This window comes from Aquarana catesbeiana, linkage group LG01 (genome assembly GCF_042186555.1).
Source record: "Aquarana catesbeiana isolate 2022-GZ linkage group LG01, ASM4218655v1, whole genome shotgun sequence".
In the NCBI taxonomy this organism is placed as follows: Eukaryota; Metazoa; Chordata; class Amphibia; order Anura; family Ranidae; genus Aquarana; species Aquarana catesbeiana.
The window spans coordinates 239,978,273-240,002,868 of NC_133324.1; the positions used below are offsets into that span (position 1 = coordinate 239,978,273).

General features: G+C 42.6%; 1 protein-coding gene across 1 annotated transcript in view; it reads left to right on the forward strand.

The window, feature by feature from the left end:
• GPN3 (GPN-loop GTPase 3) overlaps positions 1–9,164 on the forward strand; it is a 31,770-nt gene extending 22,606 nt beyond the window's left edge. Inside the window, exon 8 of the mRNA XM_073626395.1 lies at positions 872–9,164. Coding sequence (XP_073482496.1) covers positions 872–937 — 66 coding nt within the window. The 3' untranslated portion in view covers positions 938–9,164. The remainder of the gene's footprint in view (positions 1–871) is intronic.
• Positions 9,165–24,596: the final 15,432 nt, after the last annotated feature.

Genomic DNA, 24,596 nt, shown 5'->3' on the forward strand with positions numbered 1-24,596 from the left:
TCCACTAAATGTAACATTGTTAGTGCTATAATTCATGATTCCAAGAAAAACCCTCTTTAATGTGAGGGTACACACAGATTTTACTTGGTTTTTACATTTTTAGTAAGCAGTATTATGAGATATATCAGTTTGCAGCTGAGGAGTAGACTAGAGGAGATGCGGAAGATATCACATGTAACAAAAAGCAAATATTAACCTATTTATTGATTTAAGGATTCTATGAATCTGGTGAGTGCAGACTGAGGAGGTTACACTGGTGTTACATATGATTTAAACTGTTCTGGGGATATTGATTTCTCTAAGTTTTGTTTTGGAGTTAACACATTGGTCAGTTTAAAAGACAGACTATTTTTGAGCACTGTGTATTGAGCAACACGTGTGTTACTGATTGTTTGAATTGCACAATATAGAGCACTACAAATTTGTTTTTGTTTATATTTTATTGAGCACCAAATATATTTACTGAAATTTATTGTAGTAGGAGGTTTTATCACTTTTAACAATTTGAATATCTAGGAAGATATTTATGTTCCCCTGTTGGGGAAAGGGGTACATATATACTGATAAGCGCAGGAGCCCTGTTTTCTTTTGTTATAAAAACTAAATCTAGCTAAGGATGTGAGTTTATCCAGAATTAGAGGTTCTAAAGGCAAAACATTTTTTACCTTACTGCATTCCCTGCATTAGGGTGAAAAATATTCCAGTGGAAGTATCGCCCCCTCAACCCCTTTTTTTTCCCCTGCCTTTTAGAAGAAGTAGCAAAACAAGCAAACAGTCTGTATGTTGCACTTTTCACACCACAATTTTAATTCTTTAACTTCATTGTCTTTGTTCTATTCTTGACATTTATATATTTTTTTTGATTTATTAGGAACTTGAGGAGGATAAATCACAGAACGTTGATGAATTCTTCCAGGACCAGGTAGATGAGGATTAACGGCTTCAATGACATACTGGAAAATGATGCGCTGGGAAGGATATAGCTTTCATGACTTTCAAGGAATATATTATGGTGAATAGTGGAAGTGGGATTCTCAGTACACATACGGAGACTGCAGTGGCGAAACAAGCATGTGATGGACTTTACTAGCTGTGTGCGGATACATTGGCGATGTGTTCTAGATAACCGGAGCCTGCACTGCGTGTTTTCGCATGCATACAGAATAGGTTTTTCTATCCTGTGCAGAAGAAGAAAAAACGTTATTTTGAAGTAACTGACACCCAAGTTTCAGTTGATTGATTGCATAAGCAATTTTTTTCAGACATTTTTTAGTAAACCAAATCAAAGCCAGTTTTATTCTGTATGAATGTAAGTTTATTTTTTATTTAAAAGTTTGCCTATTTTCACATTCTATAAATGGAATCACTATGCTGTGTAGCAGAGCAGTATGCTTGCTGACGCTACCCCTCCCCTCCCTCATTGGTTGTCAAGGACGATGTTGGCTTCACAGCCGACAGGCTCCTAGAAACCAGTGATGTTAACATTGGGTGGAGCTTTACGGGGAAGCTGAGTGACTAGTTCCGTATCGGGTCTGCTCTCTTCTTGTGATTGACAGCAAGGAGTGGGTGGATTCCATAACCAGTATTAGGCTGTCAATTGGCTATACAAGCTGCCTGCTGTCAAGCACTAAAAGAGCAGACCTGATGGGAAACTATATCTAAGTAGTCTTAGGCTCTGCCCATCCAGCTACAAAAATCCTCAGCCACTGCATTAGTTGTGTGACTGCTGCAGGGATGGAGAGGGAGTTTAGCTGCACTGAAGATGGAGTGTCAGGCACTTGGCATCGGGATGAATTCACCACGTACATGAATTTAGGGCAAGCGCTGACATTTGTCATGCAGGAACAAAGGATTTCTAAAGCGTGTCATAAACACTCTTTATGATTGTCTTCTGTTCTGTAGAACAGTTGAGTCTCTTAGAAAACAATGTTAACCACTTCCAGCCCAAGAACGTCATATGGCGTCCTTGAATTTCAGTGGGAATATCTGAATGATGCCTGCAGCTACAGGCATCATTCAGATATCCTCTTTTTCAGCCGGCGATTCTGTGCACTGTAAGAACGATCATAGGGGCAGTCCAGCCGCTAGATCGTTCTTACAGGCGATGGGAGGGTTCACTCCCGCCACCCCCAAACCCCTCCCCCCCGGTGCTTCTCCGGGCTCTCCCGTGCCATTGGGGACCTGGAGAAAGAATCGGCCGCCGCCAGATGGCAATCATAGAGATTTCCAGTGACCAGATCATCTCTGACCATCGGAGGCCCAGGCGTGACGTTATGATGTCACGTCCGGGCCACGCTTGTAAACAAAGCGGCGATCGCTTTATTTTTGATCTCATGCTTTCCAGCCTGGAGAAGAGATGTGGGGTCTCTCCATCTCTCCATAAAGTGGACCTGTCACACACCATTCCTATTACAAGGGATGTTTACATTCCTTGTAATAGGAATAATAGTGATCCAAAAAATTAAAAGAGAAAGTGTAAAAATAAAGTAAAATAAGCAATAAAAAAAAGAAAAAAATTTTAAGCACCCCTGTCCCCAGTAGCTTGCGCACAGAAACGAACGCACACATAAATCCCGCCCACATATGTAAACGCCGTTCAAACCACACATGTGAGGTATCGCCGTGCACATTAGAGCGAGAGCAATAATTCTAGCACTAGACCTCCTCTAACTAAACTGGTAACCTGTAAAAAAAATGTAAAGCGTCGCCTATCAAGATTTTTAAGTACCGAAGTATGGCGCCATTCAATGAGTGTTCGCAATTTTAAAACGTGACAGGTTGGGTATCTATTTACTTGGCGTAACTTTATCTTTCACATTATACAGAAAAACTGGGCTAACTTTACTGTTTTGTTATTTTTTAATTCGTGAAACAGTTTTTTTTTTTTCCAAAGAAAAGCATTTGAAAAATTGTTGCGCAAATACTATGCGACATAAAAAGTTGCAACGACAGCCATTTTATTCCCTAGGGTGTCTGCTAAAAAAAAAAATATATAATATTTGGGGGTTCTGAGTAATTTTCTAGCAAATAAATGATGATTTTTACATGTAGGAGAGGAGTGCCACAATAGGCCCGGTATGGAAGTGGTTAACCACTTGCCGACCGCTGCACTCACATATAAGTCGGCAGAATGGCACAGACAGGCAAATGGGCATACAGGTATGTCCCTTTAAATTTGCCGCCTTTCGGGCGCATGCCCCGGGAACTCGATGTTCGCCAGCGGCCCACAATTGCAATGTGGAGAGGTAGAATGAGGAGATGCCTATGTAAACAAGGCATTTCCCCGTTATGACAGAGATCTACTGCTCCCTGTCATTGGAAGCAATGATCGCTGTCATGTCCTAGGTAGCCCCTCCCCCCCACAATTAGAATCACTTCCTAGGACACACTTAACCCCTTGATCGCCCCCTAGTGTTTAACTCCTTCCCTGCCAGTGTCATTTACACAGTAATCAGTGCATTTTTATAGCACTGATCGCTGTATAAATGACAAAGGTCCCAAAATAGTGTCAAGTGTCCGATGTGTCAGCCATAATGTCGCAGTCACGATAAAAATCGCAGATCGCCGCCATTACTAATTAAAAAAATGCCATAAAACTATCCCCTGTTTTGTAGACGCTGTAACTTTTGTGCAAACCAATCAATATACGATATTGCGATTTTTTTTTTTTTTTTTTTTTTTTTTTTTTTTTTTTCTACCAAAAATATGTAGAAGAATACATATCGGCCTAAACTGAGAAAAAAATTCAATTTTTTTTTTAATATATATTTTTGGGGGATATTTATTATCAAAAGTATAAAAAGTAAAAAATATTGCTTTTTTTTTCAAAATTGTTGCTCTTTTTTTGTTTATAGTGCAAAAAATAAAAACCGCAGAGATGATCAAATACCACCAAGAGAAAGCTCTATTTGTGGGAAAAAAGGATGTCAATTTTGTTTGGGCACAATGTCGCACGACCGCGCAATTGTCAGTTAAAGAAACGCAGTGCCGAATCGCAAAAAGTGCTTTGGTCAGGAAGAGGGTAAAATCTTCCGGGGCTGAAGTGGTTAAAGAGGAGGTCCAGCCCCCCCACCAAAAAAATTAAGTCAGCAGCTACAAATGCTATAGCTGCTGACTTTTATTATTAGGACACTTGCCAGTCCAGGGATGCCACGGTGTCGGCACCCCAGTCGATTTTTCCAATCGTCTCTCAGGTGCTGCTGCTGCCGCCATTCGTGGTAAAGGAAACCAGCAGTGAAGCCTTTCAACTTCACAGTCGGTTCCCTACTGCGCATGTGCGAAGCGCGCTGCACTTTCTAACTGGCCCGGAAGGAGAAGGGGGGCCAAACTTCTGGGGAACCTTGCCACAACCAGGTCTCCCAGAAGTGGGGAGAGGTACCTGTCAAAAACAGGTACCCGTTCCTGCCCCCCTCCCCCTCTCAAAGGTGCCAAATGTGGCATCGGAGGGGGGGGGGGAAGCAAACAAGCTGAGCTTCCACTTTTGAAAGGAACTCCACTTTAACTTGACTAATGTCTCATATATTTGTCAGAGTTTCTCAGACATGAAACATGTGACTTTATTTTTACAACTGTTATTACTGTTTCAGGTTAAAACCAGTGATCTTGATGACCTTTCAGTTGAATTTCAAATCTATTACGCCCTCTTAGGTCTCATTCACATGGGCAAAAAGTACCCTTCTAAGCATTTCTGTTGCAAGTATACTGTGGATAATGTGTGGCCAGGATCCCAGGTGTTTGATCGGTGGTGGCTGCTTAGCCTGTACAATTGGATTCAGCATCCTGCAGTTAGGGACAGATACGCGTCCCGCGGCAACAGCAGTTGTACAGGCTGGGGTCAGAACACTTGGGATTCTGGCCATAAGCAACCACCGTATACTTACTGTAGGAATCTGCACTTTTGCCCATCTGAATGAGGCTTTAGAGCAACTTTAACTGTAGTAGCTTCTGATGTCAGATGGAAGGATAAGGATTGTAAGGATTTTGATTGTTAAGCCTAGTGCACACTAAAAGGTTTTTTTTTTCGTTCAACCCAGCAGGGCTGAATGGAAAAAAAACTGACAGCCCAGGTCGGAGCCGCTATACTAACCACTCGATGTTAGTACATCGATCTTCCCTGTTGTGTTATTGTGTTCTGACGGGGATGGCCCCCCAGGAGCCCTTTTTCGGTCATGCTCCATCAACAGAAGCTTTGCTCTGCTGCAGTACACACGGACCGAATGTCGGCCAGTTTCTATTGAACTGGCCGATGCCGCCCTGCATTCGACCTGTGTACTAGGCTTTAGGCTCTTTCACCAGTGACATCCCTTTCCTCAACAGACTTGTCAGTTTTTAATAGGTGATCTCATAGCATTTACTGGACCAGATATTGTGGGGCTCTGGGGTGGGGGAGGTTCTCAACCCAAACTTGCCGCACTTTTGTCACACCCTTCTGGGCAAAAAGTAAATGTAATCGTATAAACTAGACTAGCTTTTCAAAGCCTTCTTTGGTCCCCAGCAACATTGTCACTCTGGAAGTGGGTGAATTTAGGTTTGAACTAAGTAACTGTATTTCCCTTAGTTCTTGTGGACAGATCACAAAAAATGCACTCTGGTGAGATGTGAAAACAGGTTTTATACCGTCATGTCTAGGCCAAAGTTTTTCAACCACTGCTGTGTGTTCACTAGGAGATGCATGTGACATGCTCAGGCTGTTAAAGTAAATTTAGAATACTAGCTTAACCGCTTGCCGACCAGCCGCCGTCATTATACAGCGGCAGGTCGGCACGATCCCGCGAACCTTCGTAGCTATACGTCAGCTCGCGGGGTTGGGATAGCAGGCGCACGCTTGCGCCCGCTGCACTGCGGGGTTCCAAAGCTCGTGGCCGAAGGTCATGATGACCGCCGGCCACGAGCGATCGCGGGCACGAGAGGCAGAACAGGGATGTGTGTGTAAACACACACATCCCTGTTCTGTGAGGAGAGACAGATTGTGTGTTCCTAATAGCTAGGAACCACAATCTGTCATTTCCTCTAGGTTAGTCCCCTCCCCCTACACACTGAGGGAACACAGTTAACCCCTTGATCGCCCCCTAGTGTTAACCCCTTCCCTGCCAGTGACATTTTTACAGTAATCAGTGCATTTTTATAGCACCGATCGCTGTATAAATGCCAATGGTCCCAAAAATGTGTCAAGTGTCCACCATAATGTCCCAGTCCCAATAAAAATCGCAGATCACTGCCTTTACTAGTAAAAAATAATAATAATAAAAATGCTATAAATATACCCCCTATTTTGTAGATGCTATAACATTTGCGCAAACCAATCAATATACGCTTATTTCAATTTTTTTACCAAAAATATGTAGAGGAATACATATCGGCCTAAACTAAGAGAAAATTTGCTTTTTTTAAAAAAAAATTAAAATGGGGATATTTATTATAGCAAAAAATACTAAATATTGTGTTTTTTTTTTTTTTTTTCAAAATTGTCAGTCTTTTTTGTTTATAGCGCAAAAAATAAAAAAGCAAAGGCGATCAAATACCACCAAAAGAAAGCTTTGTGGGGAAAAAAGACGTCAATTTTGTTTAGGTGCAGCATTGCACGACCGCACAATTGTCAGGTAAAGCGACGCAGTGCCGAATCGCAAAAAAAATGGCCCGGTCATTCAGCAGCTAAATCTTCCGGGGCTGAAGTGGTTAAAAGAAACCTTTCGTTTGTAGAAAAATTGCTAAGCTCTTCAATACTTCCACTCTCAGACCTACAAAATGTATACAGACCTAGGCATCTGAATTATCTCTTATCTGCATAACTATTTCAGGTCAAAAAGTATTAAGCCAGTGAGTGTAACAGTCTATTTAATAGCTTTGTCAAAAGGAGGTGCGTAATGGCAGCGTACATATTGCGTGACAAGTTTGGCTGTAAAGACTTGGACTTGCAGAGTTTACTTTAAAGCTGAACTCAAGGCAGATATTAAAGTATAACTAAAGGCAAAACTTCTTTTTTTTTGGATAGAGTGGAGAGGGATTATTGTGCTTGTCAGTTTTTATTGCTGTCCGTGCTCTCATTATGGAGATTCACCCTCTCTATTTGTCCTGTTTACCATTATCATTGAAAGTGAACGTAAAAGAAAATCCCAAATTTTGGGTTGTCCCCAGAAAAGTAATAGGAGGGAAATCTTCCAATGGGGACATGAGTTCTGGTGACCTGGGGGTCCACAAGAAATTCCCTTAATTTGCAGGGATTTCCTGTTTGGTTATGGGACAGAAAGTGAAGAGTGATCTCTGCAATGGGGTACAGATGGCAAAAAAAAAACTGACGGGTTATAATCCTCCCTTACTCTATCCAAAATGATAAGAAAAGTTTTGCCCACGGTTCTACTTTAAATACTTAAATAAGGCAGTCCCGTAATCATAATAAATATATGCAATGTACATACCTGAATTTTACCTGGTATATGCCTCTTTTGATCCATTATACAGCAGAGCTCATATTGGGAGAGGAAGGAGCAGCACAAGGAGTGTTCGAGTTGTGCTGCAGTGCTCATGTGCTAACAAGGAACATGCTATCAGGAAATGGAGCAGAATGGCATTAAGATGAGCTCATCAGTGTGCTGCTTCACCTTTTACTGTCCAGTCATAGGCTGGGGAGGGGTAAAACCTGTGTTTATCTGCAGCAGAGAAAAACCATGCCAGACAGGGCTATGCTGTGTGGCTGAGATGTATAAATCTGGACCGAAATTCCAATTCTTTGGAAAGTAATGCAGCTCCCAAACATGTATTTCATCTGTGTATTTAGCGGTTTGTCCCGAGTTCAGCTTAAATGCTGATTTGAATATTTTTTTATTAAACATATGAATAAGTGTTTTAGTATTTTAACCACTTGCTACCTGGACCATTCTGACACTCTTTTCATATATGTAAAAAGCTGTGTTTTTTGTGCTAGAAAATTACTTAGAACACATTATATGTTTTTTTTTTTTTTTTTTTTTTTTTTTTTTTTTTTTTTTTTTTTTTTAGCAGAGGCCTTGACAAATAAAATAGCGGTCATTGCAATTTTTTATGAGCAGCTATTTTTCAAAACAGTATTTTTGTAAAGAAAACACTTTACTAAGTTAAAAAAAAAAAAAAAACAGTTTTTTAAAATATGAAAGATGTTACGCTGAGTACATAGATACCCAACATGTCATGCTTTAAAATTGCGGACATTCATGGAATAGCACCAAACTACGGCACTTAAAAATCTCAATAGGCAACGCTTGAAAAATTTCTACAAGTTACCAGTTTAGAATTAGAGGAGGTCTAGTGCTAGAATTATTGCTCTCGCTCTGATGTTTGCAGCGCTACCTAACGTGTGGTTTGAACACTGTTTACATATGTGGGCGTGATCTACGTATGCATTCACCACTGAACGGGGGTGCTTTAAAAAAAAAAAATGTAATTTTATTCTTTCAGTCCCTTTTTAAAATGTTTTTTTTATCACTTTTATTGCTATCTCAAGGAATGTAAACATCTCTTGTGATAGCAATACAGCATGACAGGTCCTCTTTATAGAGAGATCTGGGGTCTATAAGACCCCAAAATCTCTCTTCTACCTTTACCAAAAAAAAGAAAGCCTAGTTTACATGCCAGAGGAACCAAAAGTGACGTCATTACGTCGTTCCGGTCCTCCAAGGCCATAGAGATGAACAGAGGCCAATCCTGCCTTTGCTCATCTCTATTGCAAGCCGCCGGATGGGTCTCGGGGCTTCACCGATCGCCAGGTAAGCCTGAAAAGCGGCAGGAGGGGAGGTGGCACTCCTCCCGCCTCTTCTCAAAGTGATCCAGTGGTGAATTCCCCACTCGGACCACTTTCATCTTGTAAAGGATTGCCGGCTAAAAAAAAAAAAAATGTCGGGGCTATGGCATATTGCTGCAGCCATAACCCCGGTATTCCCCTTGCCGACCAGGATCATTTGTTTATGGCCCGGTCGGCAAGTGGTTAAAGCCAGATCTATATCTGCTCTAGACAAAGACATTGGAATTTACATATGTGTAAATTATGTGGACATGGAAGGTTGAAACTGACACCAAGTTTTTTAAATTGCCTGTGTAATGGCATCTCTGCTGTGTGCTGGGTTGCTGTGATATATAATTGATCATTTAAAAAAGTCCTTCCATATCTGCAATAAATTTATTTTTGTACCAAACTGTGATCTTATTGATTTTTGTTTCTGCTTTTGTAATTATGTTATAAGAATTATTAGAGCTAGGCAGATTTTCTCCCAAAAAAAATTCTGCAATTTTTAAAAAAAACTCGATTCACGTTTCGAATCAAGTTTTTTTTTTTTTTTTTTTTTTTTGATGGACACCGTGCTGGTCCTGAGGAGCTGCGGGCAGGAGCTTTTAGGCAAGGCCGCGGCATCCGGCCTCGCGGTCTAGGCCGAATCCGTGGCCTCACCTAAAACTCCTGCTCGCAGCTCCTCAGGACCACCGCCGGTCCCGGGGAGCTGGCAGGCAGGGGTTTTTAGGCGAGGCTTCGGCCTAGTCCGTGACGTCCGGCCTTGCGGACTAGGCTGAAGCCACGGCCTCGCCTAAAAACTCCTGCCCGCAGCTCCTCAGGACCGGCGCAGTGTCAGCATGAAAAAGCGTGGTCCTGGTGAAAAAAAAAAAAATCGATTTTGCTGAAAATGTGTTTTTTTTTTTTTTTTCCCCAGCCTCAGTTTACAGAAAGTAATTTGGGTAGAAGACCTCTGAGAGACCATAATTATACAAATGTGTGTGAACCCCAAAACAATTTTTCAGTATGTTTGGCATCATGTATACTGATTTCTTAATGTGTTATTAAACCGACAACAGTAAAATCAGTCTGTATATGCAGTAAAGCATGCTTGTTATACTCAATGTGGAACCTAAGCGGTTAATCTTCTGCATTGTGTAAAAAGGCTGTTTGATCCGGTATGCACATGCTCAGTTTGATGTGTATTTCTAGAGAGTTTTTGCTTGGGAGAGTGCATGTGATCAGCACAGGGCCAATCAGCACTGTCCAAACAGAGGGTCAGGGGTCCTACCGGATGCCAGTGCAGTATGAAACTCCTCCTACTAGCTTTAACCAGGCACTGATCGAAGTCACAAGACTGTTGTATACTGCTGATGAGAAAAGGTATTTAGCAGTTTATATTTACTAATATAATTGCATTTCCATTCTGGGTTTAGTAACAGTTTAAGCAAATATTTTTTTGTGAATCCCTTGCAAAGATTTTTCTCTGCCAGTAATGGCACTTCTGTTGCAGGCTGCCAACTCTAAGCTACTTCCTCTCTATTAGCAGCAGCTTTGTCAGCCTACCATACATAGTCCTACAGTTATCTAAAAGGCAGTCTAAACAACAATTGAAGCATGCTATAGGCTCAACTACAAGGGCCATAGAGATTGAGATCACAAATTGGCTTTCTCATTTGTTTACAACATTTGAACTGCTGGGAATGAAGAAGAATTTGTGGACATTCTCTGGGTATAGAGCTGCATGTGATTTGTGTCCCTTACTCCCACGTCATAGCTGCTGGTACTTGGTAAGTGGCCACGTTGCCACCCAGTGCAAGGACAGAATGGGATGCTGTCCAAGATCCCAGATTACTTAGGGCCCATAGGGATGCTAAAAAAGGGTTCTACACTTAATTGCCATTTCAGCTTTGTAAGGTAGGAGGGGGCCTATTCAATCTTGTCCATTTTTGACAGATTATTTTTCCATTGAGATCAAAATGCACAATGCTGTAAGTCTTTGGCTGGGACATGTTTTACCTTAACCACTTCAATACAGGGCACTTTCACCCCCTTCCTGCCCAGGCCAATTTTCGGTTTTCAGCGTTGTCGCACTTTGAATAACAATTGCGCGGTCATGCAACACTGTACCCAAATGAAATTTTTATCATTTTTTCCCCATTAATAGAGCTTTCTTTTGGTGGTATTTGATCACCCCTGTGGTTTTTATTTCTTGCGCTATAAACAAAAGAAGAGTGACAAGTTTGAAAAAAACACAATATTTTTTACTTTTTGCTATAATAAATATCCAAATTTTTTTTTTTAAAAAACAAATTTTTTTCTCAGCTTAGGCCGATACGTATTCTTCCACGTATTTTTGGTTAAAAAAAACGCAAAAAGCGTATATTGATTGGTTTGCGCAAAAGTTATAGCGTCTACAAAATAGGGTATTCATTTATAGCATTTTTATTATTTTTTTTTTTACTAGTAATGGCGGCGATCTGCGATTTTTATCGTGATTGCGGTGGACATATCGGACACTTTGGACACCTTTTTGGGACCATTCACATTTATACAGCGATCCGTGCTATAAAAATGCATTAATTACTGTATAAATGTGACTGGCAATGAAGGGGTTGCTGTAGGGTTAATTATATTCCTAGGGAGTGATTCTAACTGTAGGGGGAGGGGATTCACAAGGGGAGGAGACCGATCGGTGTTCCTCTGTACAAGGAACACACCATCGGTCTCTTCTCCTCTGACAGGACGTGGATCTGTGTGTGTACACACACAGATCCACACTCCTGCTCGGTTACCGAGCATTCGCGGGTGCCCGGCGGACATCGTGGCTGCCGGGCATGCGCACCGGGTCCCAATTGTCGCGGCACGCGCGCACCCCCTAGGGGGCCTGGAAGGCGATCACGTCATATGACATCCGCCCTAGAACAACAGCTGCACCATCCCGCCTTCATATGACGGGCGGGCAGCAAGTGGTTAAAGTGATTGTAAACCCTTCCATATACCCAGTGAAGTAAGTGATAAAGATGAAACAAATCTTCCTACATAAGTTGTACCTGTTTATCTACAGCCATTCAACGTGCTGAATTTAAGGCTGCATTCACACCTGAGCATTTTCAGCTCGTAAAACGCCCAACAAGCAATCCCATTCATTTCAATGGCACCTGTTCATATCTGAGCTTTTTGTCACCTGAAGCAAAATGCCTGAAAAACACCCCAAGTTCAAAAAAGAATATGAGCTTCTTTGGGGCAGATTACAGGCGTTTTTCTGTCTTTTGCATTGGTGACCTGTACAAAATTGTGGTAAAAACTCGTGACTTTGAAACGCTCAGGTGTGAATGCAGCCTTAAGCTTTCTGAGAGTTCAGAAAAAGGGGGGTTTGAAAGCTGAAGTTGCACTCTGCTGCTCAGTGAGGAGAGCTCTGACATCTTATTGGAGGGAAGGGACACACCCCCTTCACACAGCACACAGGAATGGAGCTGAGGCTGTCAATCTGCTGAAGAATCCCTCCCCATCACAATTTTTTTTGTTGGTGTCAGGAAAAATTGTCAGAAATGACTCATGCTGATATAGGAACGAAGCAGCAGACAGAAATGACACTCAGTGCTCTTAATAAGAGACAAGTACACACTATAGAGGTATATGCATTGTTCATATTTCATGTCTGAGCTTTACAACCACTTTAATGCAGAGAATGTATTAAGGTAAACAATGCCTTGCATTTACAACCACTTTAAAATATATTAGTGCTTTTTCATATTGGCAACGTTGGCCTGCATTGCCCAATGCAAGGACAAGGCAAATAATCTTTGAAAAAAAATGCATTTTTGTGCTGTACATTGCTGCAACGCTTGGTTAAAGCATAGAAGCAAAAAAAGATGCACACCAATACGTGTTAAGATACATTGCAGTGCAACATTTAAAAATGCATGCCTGCACTTCCTTTGACTCTGCAGTGCTTTGTAACGTAACGTGGTGAGGTTTTATTTCCAAAGCTTAGTGTTGCTAAACCCAGTACCCCAAAACAATAGACATCTCTCCTGCGCTCAGGTGTCCAGTGACTTCATATGTGGTGCGACCAACTTTATGAAGTGATGCCTGCCGTCTTGCAGCCCTCCTCAGAACAATGGGTATTCATAAACTAAAAGGAAACAAGAAAAGAAGGAGGGCGCACCGACCTAGTGCATTACCACTGGTAAATTATTAAAGCATAAAAACAGCAAGATGTATACTCAAACGAGCATTCATAAAGAGCTTTGACAAAGGAGCAGATACGCTGTTCTGAAGATCGACATGCCAGGACCAAATGTCGAGAGGGTCAAACCGATAAGAATGGCTGATGCTGACGCGTTTCGGGGGAGCACCCCTTTCCTCAGAGCCTAAGCGGGCAATGGCTAATCTCTCGTAGTCACCTCTATATATGTGTGCCTGTGTCTGCAAGGCCCAAGGCACACATATATAGAGGTGGCTATGAGAGATTAGCCATTGCCCGCTTAGGCTCTGAGGAAAGGGATGCTCCCCTGAAACACGTCAGCCATTCTTATCATTTTGACCCTCTTGACATTTGGTCCTGGCGTGTCGATCTTCAGAACAGCGTATCTGCTCCTTTGTCAAAGCCCTTTATGAATGCTCGTTTGTGAGTATACACCTTGCTGTTTTTAGGCTTAAACCCAGTCCCCTGCGTTCACTATATCTGGTCTTCCATAGTACACAGAACATGGAAATGCAATTATTTTAGTAAATATAAACTGCTAAATACCTTTTCTTATCAGCAGCCTATTGCAATCTTGTGACTTCTATCAGTTTCCAGCCGAGCATTGGTTAAAGCTTGTAGGAAACGTTTCCATTCCCCTCTGACTGCCCTATGAGGCTGCATGACACTTGACCCTCTGAAGAGTGCTGATTGGCCCTATGCTGATCACAGCAAAGCAAATACACACCAAACTGAGCATGTGCAGAGTGCCTCCAAGGCTCTGTACTGTCAGCAGATGGATTGGGGACAGTAAAAGGGGAGGATCAGATGAGACCAGATCACAAAGCCTTTATGCACAATGCAGAGTATTAAACTCTTAGATTCCACATTGAGTATAACAAGCATGCTTTACTGCATATACAGACTGCTTTTACTGTTGTGGGTTTAGTAACACTTTAATTGAACAAGCTGAAATTAGAAGCTGATTGGTTTCTATGCAGAAGTGAGCCTTATTTTGCACTCTCCAGCTTTAATAAATAAACCCCACAGAGACCATTGTTTTCTATGTGCACCTGTGTTGATCTAGGTAGCTCAATGGACATTGTATGGATGAGCCCTCTATTCTCCCCTTAGCACACACATAGGTTGGACTTGTGTCTTTTTTCAACCTCACCTACTATGTAACTATGTAGCACCCCAATCACACTTGAGTGCATTTCTGCTGGTTTCCTTACACTTGACTATGCTCAACATCCAAAATTCCAAGTTTTTTCTAATGTGGTTTGTACACGCACTCAGCCTACACTCATAAAAATACAAGAGCTTTTATTTTATTTTTATTTTTTTTACAAGGAGTTAAAGGTTAGGGTATTATATTTATTTACTTATAGTTTGTACCCACCTTAACTGTTCCAAATAAATAAGAAAAACTGTGAATGATTGTCCGATTTTCCTTATTGTTTCACAGCAAGTCGGAACAGAGGAAGGAACTAATGTATGAAAATTCTCGTACGACAAAGGGTTTTTTTTTGTTTTTAATCATGCTCAATCTTTAATCCTTGATTTTTCTCATACGAAAATCATTTTGTTTGGTTGCCAAAGGAGAAAAATGTTAGGGTTTGTCCCTTTTGGAAATTTTTGTTTGGAAGGTCAGAATCGGCTGACGAAAGTTGTGTAAACCCTATCAGAAAGCCCAGGTTCACATTGATGCAGGATTGAAATTGTGCGAGTTCAGCTGATTTCATTCTCGCATGTCAGTCTGATGATTTCAGAGACTGCACAGAGGTCTAATGAAATGGCACATGAAATCGCCAAAAGTAGTACAGAAACTACTTTTGGTAATCGGTGCGGCGTTGCACTGATTCAGATGGTTCTATTGCAGGCAATAGCCACCAATTTGGCATAAGATTTGACATGTCAAATCGCATCAATGTGAACCAGGGCAAAATTGTACGATTGTTCTTCGGACAAAAATGTTCGTCCGATTTTCTTATAGTGTGTACGAGCCTTTACAGGTAGATGGAGCCTTAAAGTCGATGTAAACCCAAAAAAAAAATTTTAAATTTGAGCTTGTAACTTGTACAGTATAGGGTTTCAAATCATCTGTGCCCAGTCTTGCCACGAAGAGTTAATCCAGCTCTGAGCAATCCTCATCTTTTTTCAGTGAGATAAAAACAGAGAAATAGGAGTCAGTTTCTTCCCCTTGCTGTGAGTGACAGGTGATTTACATATCTCATGCAGGAGTATGAGAGAGACATTCTGTGTACTTCAGATCCCCTCCTCCTTTCTTCTCCAGCTCTCCAAGGATTAGCTATTCCACACCTCAGCATGAAGTCATGTGGTGACTTTTCTGGGCTTTGACTGGATGTTAGTGATCATAGCAGAAGTTCAGTAAAGAAATACACAGGAGAAAATGCATGTTGACAAGGGGAGTGTAGAGGTGAACACGGAGTCTACGGACATCACGACTCCACCTCCTGAGCTCCGGACAACAGACCCACCCACAGAATCTGCAGTTTTTTGGGTCTCATAACAGACAGAGGGGAGACATTTGACACGTAAAGCTACATGCAGGAGGCATGTATTTCCTTACAGATAACCACTATGGCAGTAGTTTAGAAAGGATGAGAGTGGGTTTACATCCACTTTAAGCTTGGTTCTAGCAGGCGTCATATAAAAAGGGGGAGGGTTTTTTGGGACTTTAACCACTACCTGCCCGCCATATAACAGAATGACGTCTGGGAAGTAATTTCATTATCCTGACTGGGCGTCATATGACGTCCGGCAGGATAAGCCGCGATCGGTGGTGTGGTGTGTCAGTCTGACACACTGTGACTCCAATCTAGGTAAAGAGCCTGTGACGTAGGCTCTTTACCATGTGATCAGCTGTGTCCAATCACATCTGATCACGGTGTAAACAGAAAAAGCTGTGTATCGGCTTTTCCTCTACTCATGTCTGACAGACACGAGGAGAGGAGAGCCAATCGACTTCTCTCCTGACGGGGAGGGGGGTCTGCGCTGATTGATTATCAGTGCAGGCCCACACATAACCACCAGGGATGCCAATCAGTGCCCATCAGTAATGCCTGCCAGTGCCTCATCAGTGATGTCTATCAGTGCCGCATGTTAGTGCCTGTCAGTGAAGGAGAAAACGTACCTATTTACAAAATTTTATAACAGGAACAAAGAAAACCGGAGTTAGATTTACCGGTAACTCCTTTTCCAGTGGTCTTCCAGGACAGCCCTTGAGAGATGGAGTCCCTCCCATCGCCACAGGAAACACATTGCCACAGTTCAAAAGGTGGTCCCTCAGGTCCCTGCCCAGTCATTTACCAAGAACCGAACTGGAAAATATAAACCATAACAGGTAATAACATTAATACATCAACATAATTCAAGGGTGGGATTGTGCTGTCCTGGAAGACCACTGGAAAAGGAGTTACCAGGAAGTCTAACTCCGGTTTTCCCCAGTTGTCTTCCAGGACAGCCCTTGAGAGGATCCCTAAGTACTCACTAGATTAGGGGGGACCACGGCTTGGAGGACTTTCATCCCAAAAGCCTGATCCTGATCCTGACGGGACATTAAGTCTAGTCGATAATGCCTTGTAAAGGTGGAGAAGCTTGACCATGTGGCTGCTTTACATATTTGCTCCGGGGTGGCACCAGCTCTTTCTGCCCAGGATGCTGAGAGTGCCCTTGTGGAGTGGGCCTTAACACCCCCAGGGGGATCTCTATTTATAGTTCTATACCCTTCTGCAATAGCTAGCTTGATCCACCTAGCTATGGTGACCTTAGAAGCCTTTTGTCCCTTACATTGTCAAGAAAAGAGGATAAAAAGTGAATCAGTAATTCTAAATGGTTTGGTTACCTTTAGGTACTCTAGAATACACCGCCTAACATCTAGTAAATGAAACCGTTTCTCTTTCTCGTTTGAGGCATTTTGACAGAATGAAGGAAGGACAATATCTTGCGACCTATGAAACCGAAATGCCACCTTTGGCAAGAACCCAGGGTCCGTCTTCGGGATAACTCTATCTTCAAGAACCTGAAGGAATGGCTCTCTAATGGAGAGAGCTTGGATTTCACTAAACCTACAGGCTGAAGTGATTTCCACGAGGAGCACTGTCTTAAATGTGAACAGTCTTAGCGAGGCCTCTGAGATAGGTTCAAATGGTGGCCCCAAAAAGGCCCTGACGACCGATAGGTCCTAGGTTGGAGTTATGTTAACTCTGACCGGTTTGTGTCTGGAAATTGCCTTACAGAACCTAGCGAGGAGGGGATCTTCTTGTAAACGTTTCTCAAGGTACACACTTAAGGCCACTATCTGCACCTTAATAGTACTAGAAGTTAATCCATCTAATCTATCCCCTCTTGGAGAAACTGTAGGATGTTTGTTGTATCCTTGTTTACCTCATCTTGGTTATCCAACCAGCTGTTAAACTTCCTCCAGACTTTTCTATAAATAGCTCTGGTGACTGGTTTTCGGCTCTGTAGTAAGGTCTGAACAACTCTTTCTGTTAGGCCTTTACTCCTCAGAATTTCTTCCTCAGTAACCACGCTGAAAGGTTCAGCATGGCTACTTGTGGATGTAAGAGCGGCCCCTGTGACAGGAGATCTTGTCTGCAGGGAAGCCTCAGGGGAGGCTGGTCTGTTAACCTTAGTAAAGTTGTAAACCATGGCCTCTTGGGCCAAAATTGTGCCACTAGAATGAAACATGTTTCTTCCGCTAGAAACTTTGCTAGAACTCTCGGGATGAGGTGAAGCGGTGGAAACGCATAGGCCAAGTTGAAGGTCCAGGGAGTGTGTAAAGCGTTTACCGCCAAAGGTTGATCTCCTGGGCATAGCGAGCAGAAACTGGGAACTTTTGCATTCCTTTTGTTTGCAAATAGGTCCACTTCTGGCTTCCCCCAGTAAGCTGCTATGTGGTCGAAAACTTCCGGGTGCAGAGACCACTCTTGATTCGAAACTAGTTGTCGACTCAAGAAGTCTGTAGTGCTGTGCTGCTCCCCTTTCAGGTGTATCACAGAGATGGATTCTAGATTGTATTCTGCCCACTGAAATATGTGTTTGGCTACCAACATTAGTCGAGGACTTCTGGTGCCTCCCTGCTTGTTTATATAGGCTATAGCCGTCATATTGTCCGAGCGGACTTGTAGATGGTGGTGGTGTAGATGGTTGTATTGTGTCCTGAAAGGCTAGTAGGGCTCTGATGATAGCTGTTAGTTCCTTCCAATTGGAAGAGAAATGTTTCTCCTATGGAGTCCACCTGCCCTGGGCCCAGCATGAGTTGAGGTGGGCTCCCCAACCCCAACTGCTCACATCTGTGGTCAGAGTGGATGCGATAGGTAAGACCCAGAGTATCCCTTTGTTTAAATTTCCCTTGTCCTTCCACCACCAAAGGGAGCGTTTTACTTTGGTGGGGATCGATACGTATTCTTCCAGATCCTTTCCTTCAACTGTTCCAACATAAAACCCTGAAGGTCTCTTTGGTGGAACCTGGCCCATTGTACAGCCGGAATTGCTGCTGTCATAAGTCCTAATGCTGACATCACCTCTCTCACTGTACATTTGGTGCAGATTTGAAGAAAAGACATTCTCTGCTTCAGATTCAATATCTTTTCTTCTGGCAAGACTATCCTTTGATCTACGGATAGACTCTTGTGGCCCAAATACAGGATATTCTGTGTTGGGGTTGTTTTGGATTTTTTCCAAACTGATTATCTACCCCAATTGACTCAGGCTGAGTTGCGTTAACTCTAATGCCGTGTACACACGAGCGGACTTTTCGACCGGACTGGTCCGACTGACTTTTCGACGGACTTTTGACAGACTTCCGACAGACTCCCAACGAACGGACTTGCCTACACACGATCAAACCAAAGTCTGACGGATTCGTACGTGATGACGTACGACCGGAAAAAAATAAGGAAGTTCATAGCCAGTAGCCAGTAGTTGCCCTAGCATCGGTTTTTGTCCGTTGGACCAGCATACAGATGAGTGGATTTTTCGATAGAAACTGGGTCCGGCAGAGTTCCGACGTAAAGATTTGAAACATGTTCCAAATCTAAAGTCCGTCAGATTTTCGACCGAAAAAGTCCACTGCAGGTCCAATGAAGCCCACACACGGTTGAACTGTCAGCCGGACTCGGTCCGTCGGACCAGTCTGGTCAAAAAGTCTGCTCGTGTGTACGCGGTATAAGTCCTGACGAAGTTGTTTCTCCGAGTGGACCATATGGAGCAGATCGTCTAGATACGGGATGATTGAGACTGACTGAAGTCTCAACGGAACTAGTGCTTCCCCGAGAACCTTGGTAAAAATTCTCGGAGAGAACCAAGGGCAGTGCCCTGCACTGAAAGTGATACATTTTGGTGTCTATCTGAATCGCCATCCGAAGAAATTTCTGGCATTCCTTCCTTATTGGGATATGCAGATAGTTAAATCCAGGGTAGCCATAAACACCTCTTTTTGGAGAAGATTTCGTATTGAGTAAATGGACTCTATCCGAAATCTTTTGTACCAGATGGAGAGGTTCAGGGGTCTGATGTTCATGATTAATCTGACCTTCCCTGACGGTTTTTTCACCACAAAGTTGTGCGGGTAAAAACCGTCCCCCTGTTCCTGAATAGGGACTGGTGTCAATACTTCTTGATCCACCATCTCCACTATTAGTAATGGTAAGGCCCTGGCCTTTTCTGAGTGTCTTGGAAGTTTTGTCACTAGAAATTTTGAGGATGGGTTGCTGTGAAATTTCAGCACATAACCTCTTATTATGTTTAACACAAACTCGTTTGAGGTTATCTTTTGCCACTGTGGGAGAAAGTTTTTTAATCTTCCTCCCACAGGGACCCTGATGTCACTGGGGTTTGGGGTTCTGACTGGGACGGTTAAAAAGTATACCCCCTTTTCCTTTCCCTTTTTGCCCTGTCCAGTGCTTTCTGGGTTTGAAGTCCTTCTCTGTTTTGGAGGGTTCTTTTGAAGGACGAAAAAACTTCCTTTAAAAGTTTTACTTTTTAGCGGGAAAAGTTTTCTTTTTATCCGCCGTCCTTTCTAAGGCGGTATCTAATTCAGGGCCGAAGACTAAGTCTCCGGTAAAGGGGACACTACACAGGTGTATTTTGGACGCCATGTCTCCCCCAAGTGTTCATCCAGACTGACCTGGCTGCGACAGAAAGTGCCGCAGCCTTAGCCGTAAATTTTACAGAATTAGTTGAAGCGTCAGAACTGGAACTTGTCGCCTTAAAAAGCATAGGGAAGGTTTTTAAGAGCTCCCCTCTAGGAGTGCCTGCCTTTAGGTGTTCTTGTAGTTGTGACAACCAGAACTCTAGATTTCTAGCTACACAGGAAGTGGCTAGAGCTGGTTTCAGGCCTGCCATTTTAAGCATACCAGGCCATTTTTAAGACTACGTCTGTTTTCCTGTCCATTGGGTCCTTTAAATGACCCATATCCTTGAAAGCAAGGTCAGACTGTTTCGATACTTTGGACAGTGGGGCGTCTAGTTTTGGATTTTTATTCCAGACCGCCTCTGGGCTCTCGTCAAAGGGGAATCTCCTTTTAAGAGAATTTGGAAAGAAAATTTTCTTCTCCGGCTTAGCCCACTCCTTACGGACAAGGTCAGAAAGCACGTTATGTATAGGAAATACTTTTGCCTGCTTTTTTCCTAGGGCCTCATACATCTTGTCATGTCTGGACAATTGAACTTATTCCTCATCAATTTCCAGTGTATCATAGATAGCGCTCAACAGCTCGTCCACTTCCTCAAGTAACAGCTTGTATTTTGCGGCTTTGTTGGCTACAGCCTGATCCTCATCCTGGTCTCAGTCTGCGTCAGAGGATTCAGGGCTAACTAACACGGGGCTATGCTCCCTGACTGTATGGGCTCCCCGGAGCTGGGTGTTGTAAGGCCTGGTGAAGAGGGAATCGCAGCTGCTCTACTGGTGGAAGCAGACATGTTTACATCTGCGATTTATTACCTGAGAGATTTAAAGGTTGACGCCATCTCATCTTTAAATGAGCTAAGGAACTTAGCCAAGGGAGAGTCTGCCTCTGATTTTAGTAAGCCTGCGATACACTGTTTGCATAAAGCTTTGTTAGAGCCTGAGGATAACTTGTTTCCACAATTAGGGCACTTTTTGCGGGCTGACTTGTCTTCCCTTGGAGCCTCCTTAGCCTGAAAATAAAGAATAGATTATCTCAGCATCAAAAAACCTTTTATCCTCTTTAAACACCCATGCTGCAAGCACCAAACTGCATAAACCCAGGACAGTGAGGCATCCACCACCATAGAGTACTACAAGTCCCAGCCTTACAACTACCCACATGAAAAAACCTCAGTAGAGGGCTTGCCCGGCAGCCTACCTCCTTGCACCCTTGCAGCAAGGAGCTGGGATGGATGAATCCACCTACAACGCTCCTGGGGGGATCCTGCCTCACCCTGCCACTGGCATACCTCGACACTGGAAGGAGGGGGATAACGGGTCTGCTCCTATCATGCTGGACGGTACCCGAGCCCAAAAATTATAAGGTAAGGACTACACTGGAGCCGACGGATAGGACCCAGTCCCCCTGTGCAGTCTCCACTTCCTTCAGGTAGCACCTTAGAGATGCAGTCCCTTTTCTGGTTCCTGGCAACATGTTCCTCCGATGGAGGAAACACAAATGACTGGCCAGGAACCTGAGGGACCGCCTTTTGAACTGTGGCAATGTTTCCTGTGGCGATGGGAGGGACTTCATCTCTCAAGGGCTGTCCTGGAAGACAACTGGGGAAAAACTTTTTTTTTCAAAATTTTAGGTCTTTTTTTTATTTGTTTAGCAAAAAATAAAAACCCCAGTGGTGATCAAATACCACAAACAGAAAGTGGGAACAAAATGATAAAAATGTTGTTTGGGTACAGTGTTTGTATGACCACGCAATTGTCATTTAAAAAGCGACAGCGCTGAAAGCTAAAAATTGGCTTGGGCAGGAAGGGGGGGAAAGTGCCTTGAAGTGGTTAAATGAAACTTTTGTAAATATGTTTCCATCCCTTAGACCTGGTTCACACCCATGCATTTTTTAGTGCGTTTTCAGTTTTGCAGAAACACACTACAGTCCATTTAACATGGTTTCCTATGGATGTAGTTCACATCTGCACATTTTATGGAAAGGGCCAGGGACTTTTTTTTGGTTTTTGGCTCCATAGACTTTAATGGATCAAAAATGTGTATTGAAAAATGCAAAATGCACCTGGAATATGTAAACTGCAGCCTGCATAGCTGTGAACCAGGCCAAAATCTATAGAAAAAAAGGGGGAGAATTTTGGGACTATGTGGTATGTGCGGCATCAGAAAAGCAGTCAATGTGAAAACATAATGTTTATACTCTTGAAAAAAATACATAACATGTTTAAATAATACATACATGTTATATTAATAACATGTGGCAAAACACTGTGAATAAGAACTAACAACAACAAAATGGTACATTGTGTAATAAGTATGAATGCTGTCCTTGATGACATGGACCACTTCAAAGACAGAATGTAAAATCTGTATAAATGAGGCAAGTCTAGTAAACATATAATACATTGGATAATCCCTACGCGTTTCGTGGATTAATCCACCCTTCAGGGGCAGGTGCATTGGATATCTATAGGAAAACACAGATATAAAAATAAAATAATCTAGCAGAAATGGCAGACACAAAAGAGAAGGATAGTAACCAAAGGGAGGAGAGTCGTCCTCCCCTTTGGGTACTTACATATAAACTGAATATGACGTGGTGAGGTTGCAACAAGAAAGATGTTCAAGGCGTCTGTCACGGGAGCTGAGGTACAGGGACCCAAGGAATGGACCGGGAGCATAACTCGAACCTCCAAGGAAAAAGAATGTCCAATAGTGATGTATGTGGGTTCCAATTCTTTGATTTGAAAAAATTTAATAAGATAATGTGTAACTAACTTTAACAATATCACGAGTAAAGCCCCGTACACACGATACGAAAATTTGAAGTAAAATTTCGTCCGATGAACGATCTGCCGATTTTTCGGATCGTTAGTATGGTGCTTTCGACAGCCGATTTCGATTTTTTGTACGACAAAAGCTGGATGTGCAGACTATAAAATTTTTGTTGGATGTGAACACAACATCCGATTATCGTTTAATCAGTACGGTTTTCGTCTGAAAAAAATTGTAAGAGCAAGACTACGCATGCTCAGAAACGAAAGAACACATACAAAACTATTCAACACATGACGTCACTTCTGAAGTTGTATTCTGTGGTACGAGAATTTTTGTATGGTGAGTAACCTCTTCACTTTTGACATGAGACTAGCATGCAACAAAAAAACAGACGAACGTTAGTCCGAAAATCTGATCGTTTGTACGAGGCTTTAGGGTAAATAGAACCCAAGACCAAAAAGAAGCAAAAGATATGGGGAAAGGACGATCCAAAGGAGCATAGCCACAGTGTAAAAGTAAATAAAGAAATACTAGGACAATTCAAATATGTTATGTATTTTTTTTATTACAAGAGAATAAATATGTTTTCACATTGACTGCTTTTCTGATGCCACACATACCTTATTTAACCACTTGCACAATGGTAGCGGTGGGCAAATGGGCATACCTGTACGTCCCCTTAAAGTATAGCAGGCGCGGGTGCCCCCGCCGCGTACAGCGTGACCGTGCACGTGGAACTGGTGGACTCTATATCCGCTGGTCTCCCGGCGATCATGTCACGGAGCCGCAGAACGAGGAAGTGCCTATGTAAACAAGGCATTTCCCCGTTCTGCCTAGTGACATGACAGAGATCACCGCTCCCTGTCATCAGGAGCAGTGATCGCTGTCATGTGAGTTGAAGCCCATCCCCCCCACAGTTGGAATCACTCCCTAGGACACACTTAACCCCTTCATCGCCCCTAGTGATTAACCCCTTACCTGCCAGTGTCATTTACACAGTAATCAGTGCATTTTTATAGTACTGATTGCTGTATAAATGACACTGGTCCCGAAATAGTGTCAAAAGTGTCCAATGATAATGTCGCAGTCCTGATAAAAATCGCAGATCGTAGCCATTGCTAATATAAAAAAAATTAAAATGCCATAAAACTATCCCCTATTTTGTAGATGCTATAACTTTTGCACAAACCAATCAATATACGCTTATTGCGATTTTTTTTTTTTTTTTACCAAAAATGTGTAGAAGAATACATATCGGCCTAAACTGAGGAAAAAAGTTGTTTTTTTATATATTTTTGAGGGATTTTTATTATAGCAAAAAGTAAAAAATATTGCGTCAAAATTGTCGCTCTTTTCTTGTTTATAGTGCAAAAAATAAAAACCGCAGAGGTGATCAAATACCACCAAAAGAAAGCTCTATTTGTGGGGAAAAAGGCATGTCAATTTTGTTTGGGTGTAGAGTCGCACGACCACGCAATTGTCAGTTAAAGCGACGCAGTGCCGAACCCCAAAAAGTGCTCTGGTCAGGAAGAAGGTAAAATCTTCCGGGGCTGAAGCGGTTAAAGTCCCAAAATTCTCCCCGTTTTTTTGCTAGCAGGCTTCAAAAATCAGGCAGAATAGACTCTGCTCAGGGGTGAAGGCAGTAGGCTTATGCTTCCTTCTTACAGTTCTGTACAACTGTAGTGTGTATCCATGCGCCACCCAGTGGACACAGGATAGCATCGTTCTCGTCTCTTCT